The sequence below is a fragment of the Pseudorasbora parva genome, chromosome 1, assembly GCF_024679245.1.
Source record: "Pseudorasbora parva isolate DD20220531a chromosome 1, ASM2467924v1, whole genome shotgun sequence".
NCBI classification, from domain to species: Eukaryota; Metazoa; Chordata; class Actinopteri; order Cypriniformes; family Gobionidae; genus Pseudorasbora; species Pseudorasbora parva.
The window spans coordinates 61,189,265-61,214,815 of NC_090172.1; the positions used below are offsets into that span (position 1 = coordinate 61,189,265).

General features: G+C 37.5%; 1 protein-coding gene and 1 long non-coding RNA gene across 4 annotated transcripts; one reads left to right on the plus strand and one right to left on the minus strand.

Annotated features, from left to right (window-relative positions):
* mfap3l (microfibril associated protein 3 like) lies at positions 1-13,738 on the plus strand. 2 transcript variants are annotated; one of them, XM_067447164.1, is made up of 3 exons: positions 1-225; positions 1,083-1,505; positions 11,369-13,738. In XM_067447164.1, the coding sequence occupies exons 2-3, from the start codon at positions 1,226-1,228 to the stop codon at positions 12,256-12,258; spliced, it is 1,170 nt and encodes a 389-aa protein (XP_067303265.1). In that variant the 5' UTR covers positions 1-225; positions 1,083-1,225; the 3' UTR covers positions 12,259-13,738. The 2 variants fall into 2 exon arrangements, with proteins under 2 accessions (XP_067303265.1, XP_067303270.1); XM_067447169.1 differs by lacking the exon at positions 1-225 and adding an exon at positions 237-390.
* Positions 7,990-24,706, minus strand: LOC137079220 (uncharacterized). 2 transcript variants are annotated; one of them, XR_010905432.1, is made up of 2 exons: positions 24,427-24,706; positions 7,990-8,642 (listed from the first exon to the last, which is right to left on the minus strand). It is a non-coding gene; the product is annotated as an uncharacterized lncRNA (long non-coding RNA). The 2 variants fall into 2 exon arrangements; XR_010905433.1 differs by lacking the exon at positions 24,427-24,706 and adding an exon at positions 20,701-20,756.
* Positions 24,707-25,551: the final 845 nt, after the last annotated feature.

The following is a 25,551-nucleotide window of genomic DNA, read 5'->3' on the forward strand; positions in this document are numbered from 1 at the left end:
CACAGGACATAGGAGGGGTTAAAACAAAGCTTAACGCATTTGCTCTGTCATATTTCACACACACATACGTTATTTTGGGGTCCGTGAATTTCTCAAGCGATTATTGGGTCACAACTAGCAGTCGAGTCACAACTGAAACCAAACCCACAAAACACCTCAAATGAGCTTCGGCACTTCACATTTCAGCACGAACACCGAGAGATAGCAGCGGGGGAACAACATGGTGTAAGTGTTGCGCTGTTAATCGAGTAAATATCGCCATGTTTGGCGAAATTTAACAAAAGAAAACGCGGCTGTTGTCGGCTATTACGTTATGCTAGCGGGGTATCCGGCCATATAAACTGCGACTGTGCTTTTACATTCACATGATCTAACTGTTATACGTAAACGGTAGGTGTCTTGTTTTGTCTCCATTGTTGAATGGTGAGGGTTAAAGCCTATGAATGTGGAGGAAAATGTATTTTTATGCGTCTTCCTTAGCGGATGGTGACTAGTCATATGACTAACGTTAGCCGCAGTTAGCTCGAGCTGATTTCAACACGTTTTAACGTGCCAGATATGATTTAGACATCAAAACAGTGTGAGTACAACTACCAGAAAACGTAAATCTTGTCTTAGTTGGGTTATATTCGAATGTTTTGTAAATGTCCCGATTTTTTATTCTTTTCTTTGCACGTAGGCGCTTTTAAAATGACATCAGGCTATAACGTATGCGGGTCAAAAAATGTTTTTACTCAGTCATGTTAAACCTTATTTGTGCTCTTTAATTAAAATGTAATTTTCTCTAGAAATGAATAATATTGACGTTGCAAATTGCTTAAATATGCTATAAACGTCATCGAGATGGGATACGTTAAGTGTTTTAAATTAGCGTACAGTTAAATGGCTTTATTTGACTTTTAAACCATATGCTGATTTCCGGCTCCGAAAATATGAGTCAGTTCTTGTTTTTGCACATCTTGTTATTCTTGTTTGATAAGATGACACGAGGAGGAGGAGTCACAGTTTTTTGTGTGCAAAATTTGAGTTAAAAGCCCTGACAAGTTAACTCAATAATATCCCGTTTTTATGTTGTCTTGCAGTGATGCATCTGCAGGAAGTCTCATGAACACCTGTGTTTTGTGTTCTCCATGCTGGCCGGCTTGCAGATAACCAGTGACTGTAACATGAGCACCGCTAGAGAATGACATCTCATCTCTACGGTTGTTACTGAAAGCCAGAGAAAATGAAGAGGGTGAACGGATACGTGATCATTTATTTAGTGTCCGTGATTAGTTTCTGTGCGGCAGGGCCTTTGAACATCTCGGCGGTGGATGAAGGTGGAAGAGAGAACGGGACGGAGGCAGATGGTGACGGCTCGGTTCCCGTGGTGCTCCCCAAAATTAGCCAGATCATCGCCCGGGAGGGAAACTGTGCTTTAATTGACTGTAACATCACCGGTGAACCTTTTCCAAATGTCCAATGGTTCAACTCACATGGACACCTGCTTGACACAAAGATAAGTGGTACGTTTACAGTAATAACACCTTCAGACACCAGTGCACTGTCTAACAACACTAGACCTACACCTCATCATTCTGATGACTAAAATGCAGAATGGAGATATATTTTATCTATAGATATGATTTACACAGATGGCAGTGTTGAAGTTTTGCCATTGCTCTACCCAAGTGTAAAGACCTCCTGTTGAGTCTATGAATATGTACAACAGCAAAAAAAAAACATTTTCAAGTGTTTACACAATTTTCTGATGCTCACCAAGGCGGTAAACACAGTAATATTATTAGAGTTTAAAATAATTGGGCATTTGTGTGTGTGTATGTATGTATGTATATATAATATAATCTATGTATATATATATTATATATATATATATATATATATATATATATATATATATATATATATATATATATATATAATCTATGTGTGTATGTATTAGGGATGCAACGATACAGTTAGTCCATGGTTCAATACATACCTCAGTTTTTCGGTTCGTTTTTTTCCTCTTTTTTTTGCTATTCTATTCTTAGGCGACAGGAACAGAAAAAGGTTATGGAGAAAATGTTTTTATTGCAAAACTCTTTCTTTATTTTACTTAAAAGACTTAAACCCTTACTTAAACATAAAACTTTACTTTAAAAAACCCTTAAACACATTCCTAGTGTATTGTATAATATAAAATAAATATATATAAAGATTTACAGTGGCAGCTCAGAGATGTACAGTAGCATTTAAGTATGAATTTGAATAAATAAATGTAGGCTTGAATTAAAACTACAGTCTTCAATATACAACATCGATTAAAAGCTACTGTATTAAAGGTCTTGTTTTTTTTTTTTTATTAACATCATTTTAGAGGTGAACTGTCCCTTTAAGGACAGCGTGTTAACTATAGGCTGCTGCGGTCAATTGAAGACCTGCTCACATCTCATATCTAGACGCACGCGATTTTACTTTCACTTTAGACAACTGGCTGTGTTTATACATGTGAACCTTGTGTGTGTTTGACAGTATTAGCGCAGTAAGACTGTCCAGTAATCACGTGTGTTTGACAGACGTTTAGAGCACGCGCTCAATGCAAAACAGTGCATGCATTGAACAGTCCGTCCCTTGCCGGTTAAACATTTAATTCACGTGCATGTTTAACCGGCAAGGCTTTAAAACGCAGGTAAACACCCCTTAACTTTAGAGCATATGATTGGATATTTGCTCATATCAGCGCGTAGACTTACAGGCACACTCAAACAGAGCCGAAATAAACTGAGAGGAATATTTCATACGGATGGAAATGGAAATAATTAATTAAATGCAAAACCGAAAAAACGCAATTCACCAGCGCGTATTGAACCGTGAATGCCGTACCAAACGGTTCACTATTATGTGGTTATTAAGGCTGTCACGCAGCAGCACTTCCGGGTCCAAACGCTCTATCTTATACCACTAGAAAAACTACAGAAGGTGCTAATATACACACACAATGTGGTGTAATACTACAAAAAAAGCTATAATCCTAACCTTTTTCTCCACACCAATATTCCAGATGGCCAGACAGTGAGTCATCTTTTATAAATCGTTAAAATATTAATGTATGTGACGCTGTGAGCACAGAGACTGTTGTGCAGACTGTAAGTATTTCAAATGTTAAACTTTTTTAAACGTTTGATGTTTAATATGAATAAATAGCGCTCATAAACGGGCGTCGATGGCATTCTCAAGTGAGACGAGTTGAGGCTTGGACCCAGAAGCGGCGGTCCTTACGTCACGACTTAACAAGCGGATATTGAGTATTGTGACATCCCTTTTATATATATATATATATATATATATATATATACACATACAGTTAAGCAACATCACAACCAACAGCGCTGTTTTCCTGAATAACACAATTGAAAATATGACGCTGAGTTCATATGACAGTTCAATAAACAAATAGTTAAAATTAAGTCGCAGAACAACAGCGCGTCTCACAGCAACACTGTGTTTTTTTATTACTGAACAAATCAATTTTAAATGAATCGGTTGAGACAAAGATTCAATGACTTATTCATAAACAACTGCCTCATTCTTGAACGAATCGTTTGAATGAACGACTCAATGACTCCCTCATTAAGATGGTCACTTTAGTTTCATGTTTAAAAGTATTTTTTTTTTTTTTTTGGACAAGAAACCTTTTTACTCAGACAAGTGAACAAGTGATTTACTTGCACATGACAAGTCTTAATGTCAAACCCTACGGTCACTTTTGATCACTTTATCATGTAGAAGTATATTTCTTAAATACACTGACCCAGAACTTTTGAACGGTAGTGTACACGCAAATGATTTAATACAACAACAAGAGAAGAAGAACATCTGCATGACATTTGTTTGTAATGACCAGTTTGCTGTCGAAATATAATCCTTTGGTCTTTGCTCTATCTGCATATTCAAAATGAGCCCATGGTAATCAACACCTAGACTCCAGTGGTTTTACTTTAAATACAAATGCCTCACATTTTGGAGTTGATTTTAAATGTATGTAAACACACTTAGCTTTGGGAATGACCACTGTGGATATTTTCCATGATTTATTACATCCACCCTTAGAGATTAATCTGTTACGCAACGTTTTGATCTTTTAATCTGCTGATATAAAACGTGAGTCAGTAATTCCCTGCTGTAGTGTGGACTCTGAGTTGATGAGTGAGGTTTGGAGGATTACTGATGGTGTCTGAGGCAGGCGTAGCATGCTAAACAAATGCTAACAATTTATACTAACAAGACCAATTATGCCCCTTTTACAAGTCTCTTGTGTCCCCAGAATGTCAGCACAAAATACCCCACATATAATTTATTACACCATGTTGTAAATAGTCATTTTTGAGTTGAAGTAAAAACATGCTGTTTTGGTGCATATATCTTTAAATGCAAATGAGCTGCTGCTCCCGCCTCATTTTCTAGAACAGGGCGGAGCCTGTACAGCTAATGCCGGCGATACTCTGCCAAAAACTAAAACATCTGTTTGGTTTTGATGATCACCTCTCTCGCGCTCACACTCCCATGACATTGCAGTTGTTTATTATCTGCATGTTTTAAAGCCATATCAGTGTAAACTAAGTGCACACACCCGAAACGCACACAGAAATCTGCATGTCAGACGGTGCATTGTGTGAGTATTAAACTAAGTTCTCTTTCACGTCTTATTGTGCCTAAATGGTCAAATACACACAAGTTCACACAAACACAGTCAGTTATGTCTGTAAACATAAAAAACTGTAAAAAAGAAAAGAAATCTCATGTGTATTAGATCTGTGTATTAAAGTGAGAGCAGCGTAATATACAGTACCTACTGCTATATGTGCTGTTAATATGAATCAAACAACTTGAGAACGTTCGTGTCTCAGTGACAACTTCACTCAGAGAAGCCGTCGATCTCAGCTGTCAATCATGACGTCACACACCCCGTTTTATAGCATCAGATAACTAACTAAAACTAAACTTATTTTAAAAATGAACACTTGAAATGAAATCGTGATTAAAACTGCCTTCAATGACATGAACTAATTTGGGGGAAAAATATTTGAAGTGTAATTTTATTGTTTAGTTTGCCTCGCGTCCATTAGAAAACACAGGGCCTATATTCTGGGACTGGTCACCGGGGGGCGATCGAGGCGCAAAAGCTTCAGTATCTGAGAGGGAGACTGCAGGCTTGCTTAAAGCTCCACTGTGTGATATTTTCCCCCATCTAGCGGTGTAAAGGTATATGACCATCCAGTGAATAATAGTTTCTGTTCCTCTCACTTCTGATTTCGTTTTAACTCCTACGGTGGCCAATTTAGTCCAAGATTAACACGGTAATCCCCCTCTTCACATTCGACACGGTGCCATCGAGTGTTAAACGTGAAAGGCGAAGCTTGAATTTACGGGTGTCCCTCTTTGGCTAATGTACTTTCAAGATGGAGGAGCAACATGGCGACCGGCATTCGAACCCCTCACCCGTATGTGTTTTCAATGGCATATTATAAACGTACAAGAATACTTTATTACTTGAAAGAAGTAAATATACATTAATAAGCACATATATTTTTGAAAGAACTACGTGTTTTTAGCTAAGAATAAACTAAAAATGTTACACAGTGTAGCTTTAAGAAAAGCAGAAAATCACTCACTGCTCTTTGACTGAATAAGTTCCGTAGCTTTAATAAAAATACATTTCTTTCTTGAATGCTGTTGTGTGTGGGGCCTAGGAACATATTAGAATCTGCAAACAGCGTTTTGCGACGGTGGGGGATTAAAAAAGAGGAGTGGGTGGATTTTTACCATTATAGGGTGAATGTGTACACACTGCCAATACACATGTATGTTCAAACGCCTTATAAAAGTGAATTTTGCATTATAGGTCCCCTTTAACTAAAATGACATGGAAACATCTGTTCTTTTGAGTGTGTTGGACTGGGTGTGTTACAGTGTGAGGAATTAGTGTGAAATAAAGGCTGACGTGTTTCAGCATGTTTGAAGAACAGAGTGACTCTGCAGGCTTAACTTTTTGTGCTTAAGATTAGACTAAATATTTCTGTCATAATCAGGATGATTCGGCATTGTTGTTAGCTGTAAAGTCAACATTCGCAACCCATTTTACTTTCGTGTTGTATTTCAGTAAAGCGGAAGAAAAGATGTGGAGGGGTGAAGGTTATTTTCACCATGGTATTCATTCACAATATTCTGCATTATGAAAGTAAATAGTCCATTTCGATTTCATACTAGTATCGACTTTACTTGCTGACTGTTTGCTTAAGTCTGTGCAAAGATCAAATGATTTTGCTTTGCTTGCATGATTTTAATTGCTGAATTGTTTTGGTTTTAGGTTGCTTCCAGTAAGAGGTGCGTTGGCAAACCGGTGCCAAAAATTGAGTTATTGATTTGGAGTTTATAAAGTCCCTCAGCTCTTAAAGCACTTGTGCATTTATGTATGAGCACAAGTGGTCCAGGTGGAAGGTTTTAGGATTCAGTTTGTTCGGTTTCTAAGCAAATTAGGCAGAAACTGATCCTGGATCAGTGTCCGTATGTAAATGTGGATTATGCAAAGTCGATTAATCGTGGCCACAGTATTCGTGACAACACTTTTTTTACTTTCACTTAACAAATAGTGTGAACAAGCACACACAAGTGTACACCAGGGACAGATTTTAATAATTAATGTTTAACTACGTTCTTAAATTAAATGGTTTGCGCAAAACCTGAGATCTTTGCTTCTCATGTCAGTTTCACTTTGCATGCAACCTCTTTTGTCAGCTCATTACATTTTCCTATGTTGTTGTAACGCCAAGATGTTTTTCTTGCATTATCGATGCATTACATCTGATGCATGTTACCTATAAAAATGAGAAGCACTTAAAGCACTCCTGGGAGTCATGTTTTTTAATGTGTGTATGAGCTACCAGGTTGAGTTTTTGTTGTTTTTGTTGAGCACTTTTGCAGAAGGGTTAGTCACTGACTGGAGGCTAGTGGCATCAGATCTAGAGCTCAGATTGTAGAAGATACTAGTGGCAAGTAAACTAGATCTCCATGAGCAGAGCTGCATGCTCCACTTTGAGTTATTTTGCTGCGTATTGCTTTTGGATGGTCAGAGATTAGATAATGATTAGATATTCAGGTGTTTTTGTGGCACTTGTTTTTTGGTTTGACTTTTTTCTTCTTGACTTTTATTGCCCCTAAACTGCACACAAAAACAAACCATGGTTGGTGGTCACTGAACTCTCTCCAATTGTTAATGTAATGCAGTCACTCCTACTAGCCGCTTTGGCAGGTTGAATTTTATACATACATTTTTTTTTTCAATTTTAATCTTTAAGAAAGGCATCTGAAATAATGAAACAATTGCACATAGTTTATTAATATTTTTGATGTGAAAGGGCTTGAATTTTGGTGAAAATTACACATAATTGTACTCATTCCCACAGATTTTGTGCTCACCCCCAAAGTGTCAGAACTAAATTGGAGTTACTTTTTTGCTGCTTAAACCGACAATTTGACATTATTGTTTTTGCCAGTCTTAGCAAGTATTCATATAATCACAGTCAGTTGTGTTTTAAGTGAATGTACACAGCTGAGAAAGAAAATGCATGGGTAACAGTGTAATGGATCAGTGCGTCCGGTTTTAAAGAGATAGCAGCCTAATAAACCTGCTGCCAAATCATGAGGTTAAAATATCTATATGGGAATTTTTCCTCATGGTATCAAAATTGTGGCCTGTGAAAATGTGGAGTGGCTAGTAACTTTGGAAAACCGCTAGACACAGTGACTGGTGAGCAAAAAAGTTAATGTAAATCCTTGTGTGTGTGTGCAATACACCGTCCAGCCTAGGAAAATTAACATTTTTAATAACACTTGAAGATGTCAAAGCTTTGCAAGCATATTGTGTAGTTGTGTCTGGAGTCTAGTGTTAGGGTTTAACAGTATATGACCCAAGACCAGTAGTGAAAAATGAAGACCAAGAGTCAGGAGTGTAATTAATTAAAAGAAAGGTGTACTGAAGAATAGTTTGCATTTTGTCATCAGAAGCCAGCTTCAAGTCTCACAATGAGTTCGTAGGCCGCGCTCCCTCTCTCCCCGTCTCGTCGCCTCGCCCTATCGTACATACAATTGTCCCAACAGTTATACCGTTTTCAAGGTCTATCCACGTCATTACTCCAAGGTAGATGCTTCTGATTGGCTCAGAGAAAATGCAGAACAAGTCCACCCATCTCTTAGGATGTCCATTGTACACTGATCTGTAACACAGAATACTGCGCACATACGCAGATACACCAGTTCTTCAAGGTTGGAGCTGATTAAGCTCCAGTTCTGACCCAAAACATGCTGATAACATGTGCTTTCTCTCAGGGAGAGATACAGAAGAATAGTACAGACAGTATTCATCTGGATTCTTTAGTGTTTCAGTAAAACAAAATATAAAATGAATAAAATATACTATAAATGAAAGACAAATCTATTTCCTATCTGGGCTAAGTGAGCAAACCCTGTTACTGCACTCCTGGCATGTTAGGGGTGTGTGACGCCTCCAAAATCCAAACACACGACACCATGTTGCTATGACGTGTTTAGTGACACATCACATCTCTAGGCCAGACCCTCAATCACTCCTCAGAGATACACACCTTAGAAAACAAGAAACAATCAGGGGTTATCTTAAACAAAGTCATAACTGGAAATAATCAATATAGGAAGATAAATATTTATTAAGGCTTTGATTATGATTTTCATTAGGAAATAATAATAAAAAAAATCAACCTTTGAACCTGAAAATTGTGAATATTCTTGTTCAAAGGTTGTAAAAAGAAACGCACTTGAATTCAAAACTTTACAAATTAAATAACTTTTCAAACGAAAATTCAAAAGTCAAGGCAAAGTCACATTTAGAAGTATTCACACTTAATAGTGTTCAAGTCCCTGTTCGGGACTCTGTAACACTGGTGGTGGCTGCCCTTAAATTAAATAAAAAAATGTTTTTTTGTGCTTCGGGCACCACAGTTCTTTAAACTGACAAAAATAGGGCCCTATAAAATCCGTTTTATTTTTTCCCAAATTCCGTTTTTTCCGTTTTAATTTTTGCAGATTCCTTTTTTTCCGTTAAAATGTTTGGCAATTTAGTTTTTTTACCCTTTACTGTTATTTTGGTGAAAAAAGAGTGTGCTTTTAATGTTAATATAATAGAACATAAAACAAAAAATAGGAATGACCTTAAATTTATTGAGGTAACAAACATCACATTTACTTTTTAGGACAAATATGTTGCAACATAACACTGCACTTCAAGTACTTCAAATATTAATGGTTATTAGCTTTAAACTTTCTGGTAAAATAAATTATAATAGTTTATATAAGTTAAAATGAAAGTGCTCCATTAGCTTTTTCTTTCAAGTAATTTTTTTTTAAAAAGAACTTTTAAAAAAAATCATTAGAATCATCTTTTACATACAGTACTATTAAGTAAAACATTTAAAGCTAAAAATTAACATTAAAAAATAACACATTTCACCATGAAGTGAATTGTTCTGTGTGTTTAACAATCACCATTATGATATCCAGAGCTGTGAAAAATACAAATACACGAAAACACAACACTGCCTGAAGTTTTTTCCCCCAAATTCAAAGGCTTTAAATTATTAAAACTAGATGCTTATCTTAACTTTAAGGTTACTTATCATGTAAACTACCCATATACAGCATGTTAAATGCATGTTTGGAACAGAGGGGAAAACGGTCGCATTTGCAGCAGATATGCATTGCTGCCTAATGTGTCCATTATAAATCAAAGCACGAGATGACGGGGGTCGAGCAGAACACCGGAAAATCTGACAGAATGGACAATATTTGTCTGTATGTGCAATACACGAGCCGCGGTTCAGGTGCGCGCGCGACCAATGCTGAGCACAACGAGCGCACGGCCCCCGCTCTCCATACGCAAAGCTTCTGCCCAGCCTGCGCGTGCAGTGCGAAACCGCCGTTAGCGTCGAGTTTCTTAACTTTTTCGCTACCGAAAACGGAGACCAACTTTGCCATACTTTCATTGTTTTGAAGGGCGAGCTGAAATGACAGGAGGGGTTGTGTCGCGGAGATTTGCTTCCCCCGGTCTGCACTTTCCTCAGACATACGTTCTCCAGCCACACGACACAGAATTTCATTACAAATACGTAAAATTCCGGGGAAATCTGCGTTGGGGAAAAAAACACCAGATTCCGTGTTTATATGCAGATTCCGCGTTAATATGCCAATTCCGCGATTCCGTCCGCGATTCCGTGATCGCGGAAATTATAGGGCCGTGCAAAAATCAAATAACAAAAACACGCTTCAATTTCAATGGAATTTATACACAAGTATATTGAAGCGGGAGTGGATTTCACAATCCCTCTTTCAATGTCAATCCCTGTGTGTGTGTGTGTGTGTGTGTGTGTGTGTGTGTGTGTGTGTACAGTACACAGTAGTGACCATAAGTCATGCCCAGCCTAGGAAAATTAACATCAAATGTTATTAAAAATGTGTTAAAGCTTCTGCAAGCATATTGCATAGTTGTGTTTGGAGTCTGGGGTTGTGATAACGCAATGAAACACCAAATTTTGTGGACATAACTTTTATCCAGACACATGCAAAAAACAAAATAAACTAATTATGTATGCTTTTTCTTGTGAGTTTTTGTTTTTCTATGCATGTTTTTTTAATAGTAATTCAAAACCTGTATACATAGTTTGTCTCTTTCGCCAAATTATTAAGTGGGATAAATACCCTGTTTAGTACGTTCTTCTTCCCTCATTTATAGAAATATACAATATTTTCCTCATATTTTGATGGTTTAATTGCATTTGTAGGGTGATTTAAGAATGGATATCTCCATCAGACATTTTTATTAGCTCCATTTTGTTGCATGTAAACACTTTCTGAATAGTGGATTACACTCAAATTTAACCTCTTAAGATCCGGGACAACCTACACTTACATGTTGATCACTTTTAGCAGTGTTTTTTGTAACTTCAAAGGGTTTCCTGTAAAATTACACCAACATTTTGAACTTGGACCACTGTATGTGTGTATGGGAGGCTTTTCATTTTGGGTAGGCCAAATCCAGACGGAAATGGCACCAGACTAATTTGTTGTAAGTAAGTTACTTTGTGTAAAACAAATGTCAAAGTGATGCATATCTCCAGAAAGCAGAGACTCTAAGCTTTCAAACGGTACCACATATGATCATCATAGCTCCTCCACAGACATTTACAATTGAAAGTAAATACATGACGATGTCCTGTACAGGGTCCGCAGAGTTTAAGTGGTTAAGATCAAACTTTCCTTCTCCAGTATGTGATTTTTCTCTCTCTTTTTCCTCTCTCAGATGGTAAATGGTGGCTTCTGGACAATGGCATCCTCAACATCACCAGCATCACGTTTGCAGACCGTGGCAAATACACTTGCGTGGCCTCCAACGCGTACGGCAAGGCCAACTGCACCGTGACTCTGCGTGTGGTTTTCACCAATGGCGATATGGGCGTTTACTATATGGTGGTGTGTCTGGTGACCTTCACCATCATTATGATTCTGAATATAACGCGCCTGTGCATGATGAGCAGCCATCTGAAGAAAACCGAGAAGGCCATTAATGAGTTCTTCCGCACGGAAGGTGCAGAAAAGCTTCAGAAGGCCTTCGAGATCGCAAAGCGTATTCCTATCATCACCTCGGCGAAAACGCTGGAGCTGGCGAAGGTCACGCAATTCAAGACCATGGAGTTTGCGCGCTACATCGAGGAGCTGGCTCGTAGCATACCGCTCCCGCCGCTCATCATGAATTGCCGCACTTTTATGGAGGAGATCCTGGAGGTCGTCGGCGTGGAGGAAATGAGACACACTTTTGTCCGACAAGCTCCGGAGCTTCACGAAGGCTCTGCGACGGCCGGCACTTCAAACGACGTTTTCACAATCCTGCGCGAGAGAGAGCGGGCGAGGGAGCGGGAGCGCAGCGAGTCTCCAGCCGCAGATTCGGACGACGCGTCGCTTCACGAGCAGCCTCAACACATGGCCATTCAGGTTTCCATTCATCCGCCGTTAGCCGCAGCCGGATGCTGTAACATGGAAGCTCCGCCTCTTCCTGAAGTGGACTCGGCCGCGCCCCCAGCGGCCGAGCTGCCTTTGGAGGCGGAGTCTGATGAAAAGGAAACCAAGGCGGAGTCTGTAGAAGAGGGCGGGGTTACGCAGAACACCCAAGTCATTTATGAAAGCCATGTGTAATATCCAGAACCTCGCTATGCATTTTCTTGGGGGAAAGAAAAGGTCAAGATTTGGTTTTCTTAGGAGCTGCTCTCGTATTTTGCGTCAATCTCTCAAAAATGTCTGGGTTGTGTTGTTTCACCATTTAAAAAAAACAATCGCTAAAAAGAGAAATTGTATTTTGCAGAAAGAAAATCGTTTTGCGTCGCATTGTGATATTTTCAGTTAAGCGATTTTTAACCCACCGCTCTTTGAAGCTATTGTAATGCACTAAACGTTGTTCTCATTACTGTACGGTTAAAATATATATTTAATGACGCTGATTTCAGTTTAAAAAAAGAAGTAATTGCTGTATTGCAATGAGTATAAAAATTAAAATTCAAAAAATTGCATTTGTATTACTGTAATGAGATGTTCTTTTTTGCATTACAGTAAAGATAATTTGGGGAGAAAAATGGCTTAAAATGATTGTCACAAAAAATGATTAATGTTTCCTTAAAATGTAATTTTCCTTTATGGAAAACTTTTCTTTTGGTGTCAGGGTAAAATATATAACGTTTTGACCTGTTAAGCGATTCTTCCCAATGACAATGAATACTCATGCTGAATGTATTTTGAGGCAAAGTTCTCAGTTTATTTAGAAAATCCAGTTCTGCTCCTGATTTCATCCGTCTTGCGTAGTTAACAGAAACTCACATCTCATGTCTTAACCGGCAGATGGGAAGTAGTTTTCCCGATGGATGTAGTTGCGGAGTATCCATTTCATGAATGAGTGAGCGAACGACTGATTAATACATTTGGCTGAAAGGAAAACTCCTAAAACACATGAGGCTGAAGTACGGTTTTCATTTCGTAGAATAGAAATCAAACATTTGCGAGATGAATAGTGTAATATTTAAGATTTCTCTCCCTCTTTATAATGCATGAAGAATGCACGTCAATCTTTTCTCAATGCTGGACTTGCCATGGAGAGACATAAGCTTTGTTTGTGTGAACTCGTCAGCTGTGTTATATACGGTGGCCAGGTGAATAACACTTGAGAAATTTCGGTTTTGAGGCATTTTATTCAGTCAAGTTTCCACTGGAGTCCTTGTACTGTTACTGTAATTTAAAGATAGTGTTATTACTTTATTAGTAGTACTACAGTAAGTGTTTGAGTTGCAAATGGTTTCTTTTTCCTTCTTTCTTAAGAGTAAAAGTGTGTTAAACTCCGACAACGAGCTCTTGATAATGTGTAATCTCTCTTAACATCCCCGACCCGTAGTTTTGCTTCTTAGAGGCTCACCTCCTAGTTTCAGTGCAGTCGTGTTAGATCTCCTCAGTGTTGTTGATCTTGCTTTATTTGACCTCTAAAGCCGGAGTGAGCGCTAGTAATGGATAGCTAAACAGGTTAAGCACTCATTAAGAATGTTCCTGGTCAGGATTGTCAGAGGAAACGATGGCCATGATACTCTTTAAAACGCTGTTCAAGTAGTGAAATAAAGCTGCTGTGTACCAATGATGTTCTGTGTGTTTGCCTTCATTCGGGTGAGGAGGAAAACCTCTTCTGATTTAAGCTTTTGCATCATCCAAACATCATGATAACGCTTCATGGCGCTTGCTGATCTCAGTGCCTTGCAGATCGTTTTATTTTGTCTCCAGAGCTTTAAAGATCCTTGCCTCACAAATACATTTGTGTTGTCTGGTGTTACCACTTGAACTATATTGACTTGAGTAGATTGTGTTTTTAAGTGTTCAAATAAAAGGTTTTCAGTTAAACGCTGCAGTAAATTGTGTTAGGTGTGTATAATGCATGAATAAAACGCTACATAGATATCTATTGAAGTGCTGAATGTGACTGATGCCCTCGAGCTTGTGCTTTATTGATTTGCGTTTGATTTTAAGGTGAAAAAAAATGACTGATTATTCACTTAACTTGACCTCATGTTGGACCAAATTTGATTTATTTTTCAAACCTTGAAACACGAGTAGAATTTTTTTTAATGTATTTTATTAATTTAAAGGGATAGTTCACCCAAAAATGAGTGTGCAGTTTATCTGCTTCCCCCAGGGCATCAGATGTAGGTGTGTTTGTTTCTTCAGGAGAACACACATGAAGATTTTTAACTCAACCGTTGCTCGTATAATTATGGAAGCCCGTTTCTGCCACTAAATAAAAAATAAGTCGCAATTACTCTCATCTCAGAATTCAGATTTTTTTTTGCTCACAATTGCGAATTGCAACATTTCTGAGATATAAACTCGCAATTGCGCGATATAAAGTCAGGATTCTGAGATATAAAGTCGCAATTACTTTTTTATTTAGTGGCAGAAACAGGCTTTCATATATAATGCATGTCCAAGGGGTGTTTTTCTATGAAAGTAAAAAAAAAAGCATGCACAGACAAATCCATATTAAACCTTGCAGCTCATGACGACACATTGATGTCTTAAGACGCTAAATAATCGGTTTTGTGCGAGACACTGAACCGTCTATATATCATCTTTTACTTGTAATACGGCACTACATCCAACAGGCTTGTTCGCACGATCACTTCAGGTGAGTGATTTCAAATGACACAATCTGGCGTAGAGATGCGTGCGAAAGAGATCACTTCTGCTGCTTGCGTAAACTATGCCAGATTGTGGCATAGTCCGATCACTCACCGGAAATGATCCAATACGGAAGTGACTTCAACTGCAGTTCACTGACTGGCCAGTGGCCACTAAATGGTAAATGGACTGCATTTATATAGCGCTTTTATCCAAAGCGCTTTACATTTTGCCTCACATTCATACATCGACGGCGATGTCAGCCATGTAAGGCGCCATCCAGCTCGTCGGGAGCAGCTGGGGTTAGGTGTCTTGCTCATGGACACTTCGACACTTGGTCAGGTGGAACCGGGGATTGAACCACCAACCTTCTGGTTTGTAGACAACCTACATGAACCACTGAGCCACTGCCGCCCACGCCCACTAGGGACAGAAGGAGCAGAATCTCATTGAGCCCCACGTTAAAATGCCCAACTTTACACTATAAAGCCTTAAAGTTCTGCATAATTATGGGCATGTTAACTTTGAGTGACAGGTGGATAGCCATTTATTCGCCGTCTGTTAGTCGTTGCATCACCTCAGCGCCGCCCACATCCCGCCTCTTTGCCCATTTTTTTTGTTATAATGGCCAGCTCATCTCTACTTTACGCTTCAGAACGGCTCTTCAGAATCTTATGGGTGGCGTCACAGACACTTAGTCCATTTTTTTTTTTTTCATATCGTCTACAGACCTCACTCACCAGAAGTGATTGCGCACTAAAGGCTGTTGGACATAGTGCCGTATTAAAGGTAAAAAATTATCTCACACAAACGGATCATTTCATGTCTTAAGACATTAATGTGTCGAACAACGGTTGAGTTAAAAAATCTTCATTTGTGTTCGACTGAAGAAACAAACACACCTTCATCTGATGCCCTGCATAGGGGTAAGCAGATAAACTTCACATTTTTTATTTTTGGGTGAACTATTCCTTTAAAAACAGTGTAACCGTGCAGGGCTGCAGTCATTTAGCATAGATTCACTGAACAAAATATAGGCCTACCATTTGTAAGAGTATAATAATAATAAATACCTGTTTACCCATTAGTATAGAGCGGTGATATAAAGCACTCAAAATATGCAATTTAATGTTACATGTATTATAATTGTATGTAAATGTCAACCGTATGTTGAAATGCTGTTAAGCGTTTGCTCATAAAGCTGAAATTTCTGAGACGAGGCACATTTATCTCGCGTGTCATGGCAATATTAATGACTTTTATGAAAATAATTAGTGATACGATTGTATTAAAATGTTTATAATACAGTGCTGTCAAACGATTAATCGCGTCTGAAATAAGTTTGCTGTTACATAATATGTGTACTGTGTATATTTAGAAATATTTGCATATCTATTTATATAATTTTTATTATACATACATTTTTTTCTTAAATATATACATGCATGTGTGCAGTGTTGTGGAAAGTTACTTTAAAAATGAATGCATTACAATATTACGTTACTCCCTTAAAAAAGTAACTAATTGTGTTACTTAGTTACTTTTTAAGAAAAGTCGTTGCATTACTTTTGCGTTACTTTTTTCACCTGGGCTGGGCTTGTAATTTTTTTTTACACATTTTTTTTTTTTAGTTCTATTTTTGAGCAAATTTAAAGACCCTTTTTACACCAAAAGTGAAATACGCCTCAAGTAACACTTACATCCCTAATAAAAACTAAAAATGTAAAGTAATTTTTGCCTATGGTCTATCGGACTCATTAAAAGTCAGCAGCAAGTACATTGGTCAATAAAGTGAGATTGAAGGCATAAAATTATTTTATTTATTGAACATATTTCATTATTGGAGGTTTGCATAGTATTCTGATTTTGCATTTCAGAGATTTTATTAATTTCGAGGAATACTGAATTGTTTTTTTTGTGTTTTTTTCCCCGCAAATGAGATTTAGTAAATACTAAATATATGCTCACATTTAGCCTAGAACTACAATAACCATCATGTTTATACACGACTCCACACTTACGCTTTATCTCAACACTGGGACAAGAGAACAGTCAGTCAATACATGGGAAAACAAAGACACTTGCGTTACTTATTTTTTTAAAAGTTACTCAGATATTTTGTTGTAAATTTTAAAAGTATTTAAAAGCATTACTTCACAAGTTACTTGAAAAGTAATCTGATTACATAACAAGTTACTTGAAAAAGTAATCCGATTACGTAAATAACTTGAAAAAGTAATCTGAGTACGTAACTCAAGTTACTTGAAAAAGTAATCCGATTACGTAAATTACTTGAAAAAGTAATCTGAGTACGTAACTCAAGTTACTTGAAAAAGTTATCTGATTACGTAACTCAAGTTACTTGAAAAAGTTATCTGAGTACATAACTCAAGTTACTTGAAAAAGTAATCTGAGTACGTAACTCAAGTTACTTGAAAAAGTAATCCGATTACGTAACTCAAATTACTCGTTATCAGTTACCCCCAACACTGCATGTGTGTGTGTGTGTATTTAAATATGCATAATAATTATACACACTACACTCATTATGTAAACACAAACTTTTGTTTTGGATGCGATTAATCGTTTGACAGCACTAATATATGTAGTCGGAAGATCGATTGGGGAACTACTTGAGTCGTGTAAGTGTCTTATTTTGAATTCACAATGGCGATTAAGTAATTTCTAAACTGTACAGGAAATTAGTAATTTCAATGCAAATAAATGTAGAGCAAAACTTGATCATATATTCATCCGGAATGGATTTGTTTCTCCAACTGCCTTTGTTTATTTTTCCTGTTCATGTCATGATAATGTCGGCTGAAAAGTCATTTTTGAGGATGAAGCAAGTTTCGTTCTGGTTGAAGTTTTTTTTCTTTCTCTGCAATAATGTGCATGTATTAGGCATTCAGAAGATCAGGACCTACCTTTAAAGTGAACCTATAATTCCCCTTTTTACAAGATGTAATAAAAGTCTCCAGAATGCGCCTGTGACGTTTCAGCTCAAAATACCCCACAGAACACTTATTATAGCATGTCCAATTTGCCCCTATTGGTGTGAGCCTTTAAATGCAAATGAGCTTCTGCTCCCCGCCCCCTTTCCAAAAGAGGGCGGAGCCTTTACAACACATGCTTCGGATAATCAACAACAACAAAACTGGAGGATCTCACGCAGCCAAAATGTCAGTAGCGGTGTTCAGCCTTACGCCCGTTTCACACATACTCCGTCTGCAGTGCGTGTGCGTTGCGTATTTTTTTCCGTACCCATGTTAACGGATGACAGCTTTCACACTGCACGCGGATGCGGTCCGTCAGTCCGTTCCAGGAGCGTTGCGTCTGCAGCAGTGCACGGATCGTTTTCGTACCGAGTCTATTTTTTGCTGCGCTGCGCTGCGTTGCGTTGCTGCATTAAAGTGATAGAACATTGTTTGCATTAAAATAAACATGTACTGACGCGAAAATCTAGTAATTTCAACACGGATGCATATCATTTAAAATATACTCTTGTTTCAAAGTCAACACATGGCTTTTTTTCTCAAGTAAAGCAACAAAACGACACCTTACCTGGCATTTAGGTAAAAAAATGTGCCATAATGGAGAGCACTCGTACTTTCTTGGAGGTGAAATGCAAAGTTATTTTTGACCTGCAGGATTTCTTTTCAAAAGGTTTAAAAACGAAAGAAAAGACGAGAGTCGGCTGTTTTTGAATAGCCTATTGTAAGTTTCTAATTTAAAATGTTTATGATTTTAGGCTATAACCTATGTTTAAATGTTTTGCCTTTTGTGTGAGCTAAATTTAAAGTATATTAATATATAAATATGAATTAATGAATTGAAGAAATGTTGTTTAAATGTAGGCTTGTAGCCTACGTTAACCTGTCTACTCAGAAAGATTAAACAAAGAGAATTGCAATTCTGATGAGCCAAGATCAGTAACAACTTCTGGATTTTAAATAAAAAAATCATTAATAAATGCTGTGTTTGTGGTATGTAAAAGCGGATCAGTTGCGGACTGCAAACGCAGCATATGTGAAAGGACTACAGGGTGTGGGGCTCCTGCAACGCACATGCAACGCAACACGCACCGCACACGCACTGCAGACGGAGTATGTGTGAACGGGCGTTACATTGTTCGTCTGGAGTCGGGAAGTAGTTACTTTTAGAAAGCAACTGGAAGTTTCGGAATGTTTAGTTAATGAATTTGCGTAGTTTTCAGACACTGCTACTGATTTATGGGGAGATAGTTTTACCATTACAGGAGGGTTGTTTCCACTGTCAAACAACATGTAAAAGTGAATTTTGCATTATAGGTCCTCTTTAAACGAGTTTAACATGGCAAGGTTTTGACTATCTGAAAGCCTCGGGCGCAGTGGACATATGCATACGGGACAGAAACCATACTTCTGAGTACGGTAAGAGTTTAGTCGGAGGCTTGGCTCATAAGCAGTGCTGTAAGTGTGGGAAAAGGTGCCGATGTTGAGCTGAAATTTAACTCCCTATCAAATTATTACCCCCGTTTGAGGCCGCTAACCGATTGCCTAATCCCAATACTGGTGACTCGGGGTAATAATCTGCCAGGGGTCAGAATTTGGCATATTTTAAGAATTGGCTGGCATATGCAAATCAATGTCATAAAAGAGAACTTCTGATCGGGCAAACCGGGCTCAACACTAGGCATTTTTCTGCTGGTCTGGTCATGGTTCACATTTGTGCTTTCCCTGCCAAAATGTTCACCCATCACAAAAAAAAAAAAAAAAAAACGTAGTAAGAAATAAATAACAGGCCTGGTTGTTGTTTTCATTGTTCTTGACTCATGTAACCTTCATAAATAAGGTTTTCAGGTATATAAATCGAGTTAATCAAATGTAAAATAGCACTGTATAAATGAAATAAAGAATAATCATTATTAAAGTTACAAAAGTTATTCAGTCATGACCAGTGAGTGATTTGTCACACCTTTGTAGTATGATTAACATTAAACACAGACAGCAGCAGGTTTATTAGACTACTGTCACTTTAAGAGCTGCACGGATCCAATATACTGATACACATTTTATTTTCATTATCTTAAAACATGTGTTTACCATGAAATTCACCAATACACTCTAAAAAATGCTGGGTTGTTTTAACCCAATGTTGGGTCAAATATGGATTAACCCAGCAATTGGGTTGTTTTAACCCTGTGATTGGGTTTTTTCAATCCTGCGGTTGGGTTAAATATTTGCTCAAGACAACGCAGTCGCTGGGTTAGTCCATATTTGACCCAACATTGGGTTGTTTTTTTACTCAGAATTGTTTAGAGTGTACAGGCATTGAGACCTAATTTTGTCTGTTCAACACACACACAAAAAAAAAGTTGAGAAAACGTAAAAGTTTAAGGCAACGGCAGATGCAGAACATTTTTGAGTTAAGTTGAATAAACTTTAAAAGCTGAATTTGTCATTCAAAACATAAGTTGGAATTTTTTTACAGTGAAGTGGAAGACGACGTGAATGAGAACTCACGCTGACTGAGATGCGGGTGTGTGTTGCGCACACAAAACTTCATTAGACAAACTGAGTTCTCTATTGTGTCTTCTTGCGCTTTAATATTTAAATTGGCATGGCTTAAAAACGAGTGCAAATGACAAACTTTCTAGAGTAATGTTATTAGTGAAAGTGAGTAGTGAAAGCATGGTGCTACACCTTAACATCAAGAAAACAAAGGTAATAACAGCTGGCAATGGCAGAAGAATTGCCCTTGGACAAAACGTGATGCAATGAATGGTGAACATCTGGTAAAGCCAAGAAATTACCATTACAACAAAGATCTAAATAATCAACACAATTATTTTCCCAATCCTCATGTACGCATGTGAAAGCTGGATACTTAAGAAGGGGGACATAAGTGCATGCGTGTGTGTGCGGAGACTTTGTACTGATGAATTGGTACCTTCAGTATGAAACTGACAGACACACACATTTGCTGTTGGTCTCAGTATGACTCCACGACTCCACTGTCACGTGTGCAGTCGCGTCTGTAAACAGCAGAAAACATTATCATTAAAGGGACAGTTCACCCAAAAATCAAAATAGTGTCACCATTTACTCACCCTCAAGTTGTTCCAAACCTGTATTAGTTTCTTCTTCTTCTTCTTCTTCTTCTTCTTCTTCTTCTATTGAACACAAAAGGAGATATTTTGAGGAATTTTTGTAATCAAACAGTTGACAATTGACTTCTATAGTAGGAAACGAAGGGGAAGTCAAAAGGGGAACAGAAACGGTTTGGCTTCCAACATGCTTTAAAATATCTTCTTGTGTGGTCAAGAGAAGAATTAAAAAAAACTTGAACATGAGGGAAAGTAAATGACGACAATTTTCATTTTTGGGTGAACTGTCCTTTAAAATACCTTTTATAATTAAGAAAGTTCCTGAAATCTCAGAATAAAGGAAAGAATGATGCATATGTTTATTCATGTACACGGAGCTTTATTTAGACCCTGCAGTCGAACAACACCAAGGCAAGTACCACCCCAAAGTCACTGGGGGAAGTTCCTTCCGTAGCTTTTAAGACAAAAAACGTAGCTTTTAAAGGGTAAGTTCACCCAAAAATGAAAATTCAGTCAGTTACTTACCTTAAAACAAAGATTCGAACCGTTATGAATCAGTGAATCGATTCACTGATTCATAACGGTTTGAATCTTTGTTTTGAAATCGGCCCATCACTATATAAGTCGTTATTTTGTTTGTTTTTTTGCGCACACAAACTATTCTGGTCTCTTCATAAATGATCGTAGAGCCGCTGTAGTGAGATGGGCTTTGTAACGACGTCTTTAGTGCCTTTATGGGTCTTGAGAGAGGAAATGACATTGGTGTCAATGAAGGCCTTTCTGAGCCATCGGATTTCAACACTAATATCTTCATCTGTGTGTGAAGATGAACAGAGGTCTGACGGGTGTCCAACGACATGAGGGTAAGAAATGACCGAATTTACATTTTTGAGTGAACTAATCCTTTAAAGAGGGGTCCTATAGAGCCCAAACAGAACTCAAGGGTAACAAGTGTGGATTTTTTTTTGTATATTCGAACGAATTTAAGGCTTCACGCAGACATGACCATTTAAATCAGCTTGACAAACACATATAGACATTGTCAGTCTGATAAAAAGTTTCAAGAGATAATATTTTACTATATAGACTGATTTGATTTCGCCCTGCAGCTCAGGCTGGAAACCTGTATATATTTTTTATCCCACTTCTGTTACAAATCTGTGGGGACCAATCACAAACGGTCTTACCCACCTGGCAAGTCTATTGGCGGTTTAACACAATGACAGACAGAGAAGCGATGGATCGTCGGTCTGATCTGATTGCGCAGAGTTATGTGAACTATGCCCGTTGATCACACCTGATGTGCAGTAGAAATTACAGAGCAGACTCCTCACTTGAAAGACTGAGCTTGGTCTGGGGATAGCCACACAAATACTATGCATTATTATTTTAATGTCAAATGTGAACAACATGAAGGCATTTTATACTAGCGTTTTAGAATTGAGATTGATAGCAAATAAAACACTCTCGATCCTGGAGAAAAACCTCACTTTTGCCTTCAGTGGAGAGGAGTGACTCTAATCCATCAAAACAAACACTGACACCACAGTAACAAACCAAACCTTTTTTTAAAAGCAATGAGTCAAGGTTTGTCTGGTTACCATACTTCTCCTGGAACGCCTCAAACTGAACGCCTATGAGCAAGCAAACGCTAACAGATGTCTTTCTCCTTATCTGAACGAGGTAAAGGCTTCACCAAACATTAGCATTTGAAAAGGGGGCCGCCAAACACATTCTGACGTCAGGACACGAAGTCAAGTTTATATATAGTCTTAAAACATCCTAAAATCCTTTCAAATGAAAGCATGTGGCCACATTTCCACCTGCAAAAACACTGGCGGTCCATTTACATGTTCAAAGAGCAAAACATTTGCAGATGAAAAGAGGATGAAAGCGCTCCTGAAAACCCATTCAAATCAACGGCCTTTAAATGTGAGACACAAGAGGTTTCCACTGGGAACGGGGACAAATAAACACCGGAAAAATCCCTTTGTCCACAACGTGGAAAATGATACGCACATGCGTCAAACCCACACACACACACAAACACACACCGATCAGTTGATTAGCACAGATGAACATCACAGAGATGTATTGTTTTCTAAATACTTTCATTTTAAACGAACCATATTTCATGTATGAATTGCAATATAATCCACAGATAAATGTGAATGTGCTTTTTGCTTTAATGGTTAAAAATAGCCTCTGCTTTATGAAAATGATTAATTTGCATTTCCTGGAAACCAGACACCACATGTATAAACTAATATATAAGGCTTAGAGATGCAATCCATTAAAAGGTTAAAAAAGTGAAAGTTTACTATATTTGACCAAGTAGTTAAATTGATTTATTTATTCATTCATATTCAAGATGAGAATCTGAGATATTTTTATTTCTCTTTACAGATATCAAGAATAAATGTATGTTGCTGAAACAGTCCTCAAGCAGAACAGACTCCAGATTAAAAAAAACTCTAAAATTATGTTTTGTTGTCTCTCATCACACATTTTCCCCCACGTCTGAACCTTTAGGCAGTTCTCTCGCATTATACAAAGTTTGAATGTGTGTGTGTGTGTGTGTGTGCGTGTGAATGAGACACTCTGTCCCCAGGCAGGAAAGTCTGGCTGCTGCTAATGACCTGTGCAACCACACAGAGAAACCATCCGTTTGCTCCCACTGTGGTACAACCTCTCCGTGCTGTACAAAATAATACAGCATTTATGGGAGACTTTTTGACTTTTTCTTTCTGCTTACAGTACAATGTGTAAAAGTAGCTTTTTATTTGACCTATCTAACCTGTGGAGGTTAGAGACCACACAGTTGCCCCAAACATGCAAGTATATTAATAATGTTGTAATATTTGTTACAAGTAGGTCTACAAGTATATTAATAATGTTGTAATATTTGTTACAAGTAGGTCTACTGTTCATCTAACTCTATAATATAAGCATTCAGATGCTTATTTATATTAATATTAGGGGTGTAATGGTACACAAAAGTGACACTTCAGTACAGCAGGGGAGAGAAAACTAAATATAAAATTGCTTTTTTTATTAGCCTAAACAGTGGTTTCATGAACAAACTGTCTGTCCTTAAATTAATTAAATTATAGGCTACCTAAAAGTTTCTTAAATATATAAAAATGACCTTTGCTAATGCTGTAAAGTGTGCACTAGCCCTTACTTTACTTAATACAACACAGCCCAAATCTGCCTAAATTCAGTTGCTTTTTATTTTTTCTACATAATAATCAACACTCAAATAAAACGTTATGTAAACTTCACATAAGGTATTAATAAGGCATATAATAAGGTGCTCTCCCTGACCACCTAAGGACTCCACAGACTATAAGTTAGATGCTTTTAAGCGTGGTCTAATTGACTTGTTACTTCTTTATTTTTTTCAGTTTTATTTATTTTATTAATTTACTTATTTATTTATTGTTGTTGATTGTTTTTAATTCTGTAGCACTTTGAGATTTTGTGCATTATAAATAAAATGTATTATTATTATTATTATTAAAGGGTTAGTTCACCCAAACATGACATTTCTTTCATTAATGACTCACCCCAATGTCGTTCCTCACCCGTTCATCTTCAGACACAGTTTAAGATATTTTAGATTTAGTCCGAGGCCTTTCTGTCCTTTGAATGTAACGTTAAGTGAATGCCCACTTGCTGTCCACGTCCAGAAGGGAATAAAAACATCATCAAAGTAGTCCATATGTGACATCAGTTGGTTAATTATAATATCTTGAAGCGTCCAAAATATATTTTGGTGCAAAAATAACAAAAACTACGACTTTATTCAGCATTGTCTTCTCTTCCGCGTTTGTTTTCAAACGTCAAATAAAGATTCAAACGGCCGCGAATCAGCAGATTGATTCATGATTCATATCGCCAATGTCACGTGATTTCAGCAGTTTGCCAGTTTGACACCCGATTCGAATCTTGAATCATGACCGTTTGATTCTTTATTTGAGGAACACGTTAGAGAAGACAATGCTGAATGAATTCATATATTTTGTTATTTTTGGACCAAAATGTAATATAAACTTAAAGCTGATACTGAAGTTACAGCGCAATATTTAAACGGAGGGCATACATTAACGGTTATTTGCAGGGCTTGACATTAACACCCGCCAACCTGCCAAATGCAGGTAGACTTCAGCTGTGCCGGCCGGTACGGCAGCCACTCCGACTAGCCACTTTGGCGGGTTGAATATAATTTACAGCTAAATGAAATGTCAAGACCGTCGTATCACAAAATTGACTACAATTCAACTACAATTCTTTATACTTAGTGAAGGCGAGATAGGCAGAATCTATGGAGCTAGAAATATAACTAAATGATCTGAATTTGAATTGTATAAATCTGAATTATTGACAAGTGTAATCTAACAAAATTATGTTGCATTTTACACAGTACTGAATTTGAATTTTTTTAAATGTTGAATATAGAACCTTTGAAATTGAACACATCTGAAATGTGTTTATGTCGAAATTGTATAGACATGTATTTTCAAACAGCAGATATTTTGTTCTGAATTAATAGACTGGAAATATTCAGTTTTTGAAAATACAGATTCAAGATTTCAGATGAAGAAGAAATTCAGATCAACAAATTCAATATTGTAAAATTCAGATCATAGATCATACAGAAAGTAGGCCAGAGGTCATCAGGGAAGAGTAAA

Coding starts and splice junctions, on each gene's coding strand:
- mfap3l (XM_067447164.1), top strand. CDS start 1,226: ATGAAGAGGGTGAACGGATACGTGATCATTTATTTAGTGTCCGTGATT. Junction 1,506..11,368: donor GCTTGACACAAAGATAAGTG/GTACGTTTACAG, acceptor TTCCTCTCTCAG/ATGGTAAATGGTGGCTTCTG.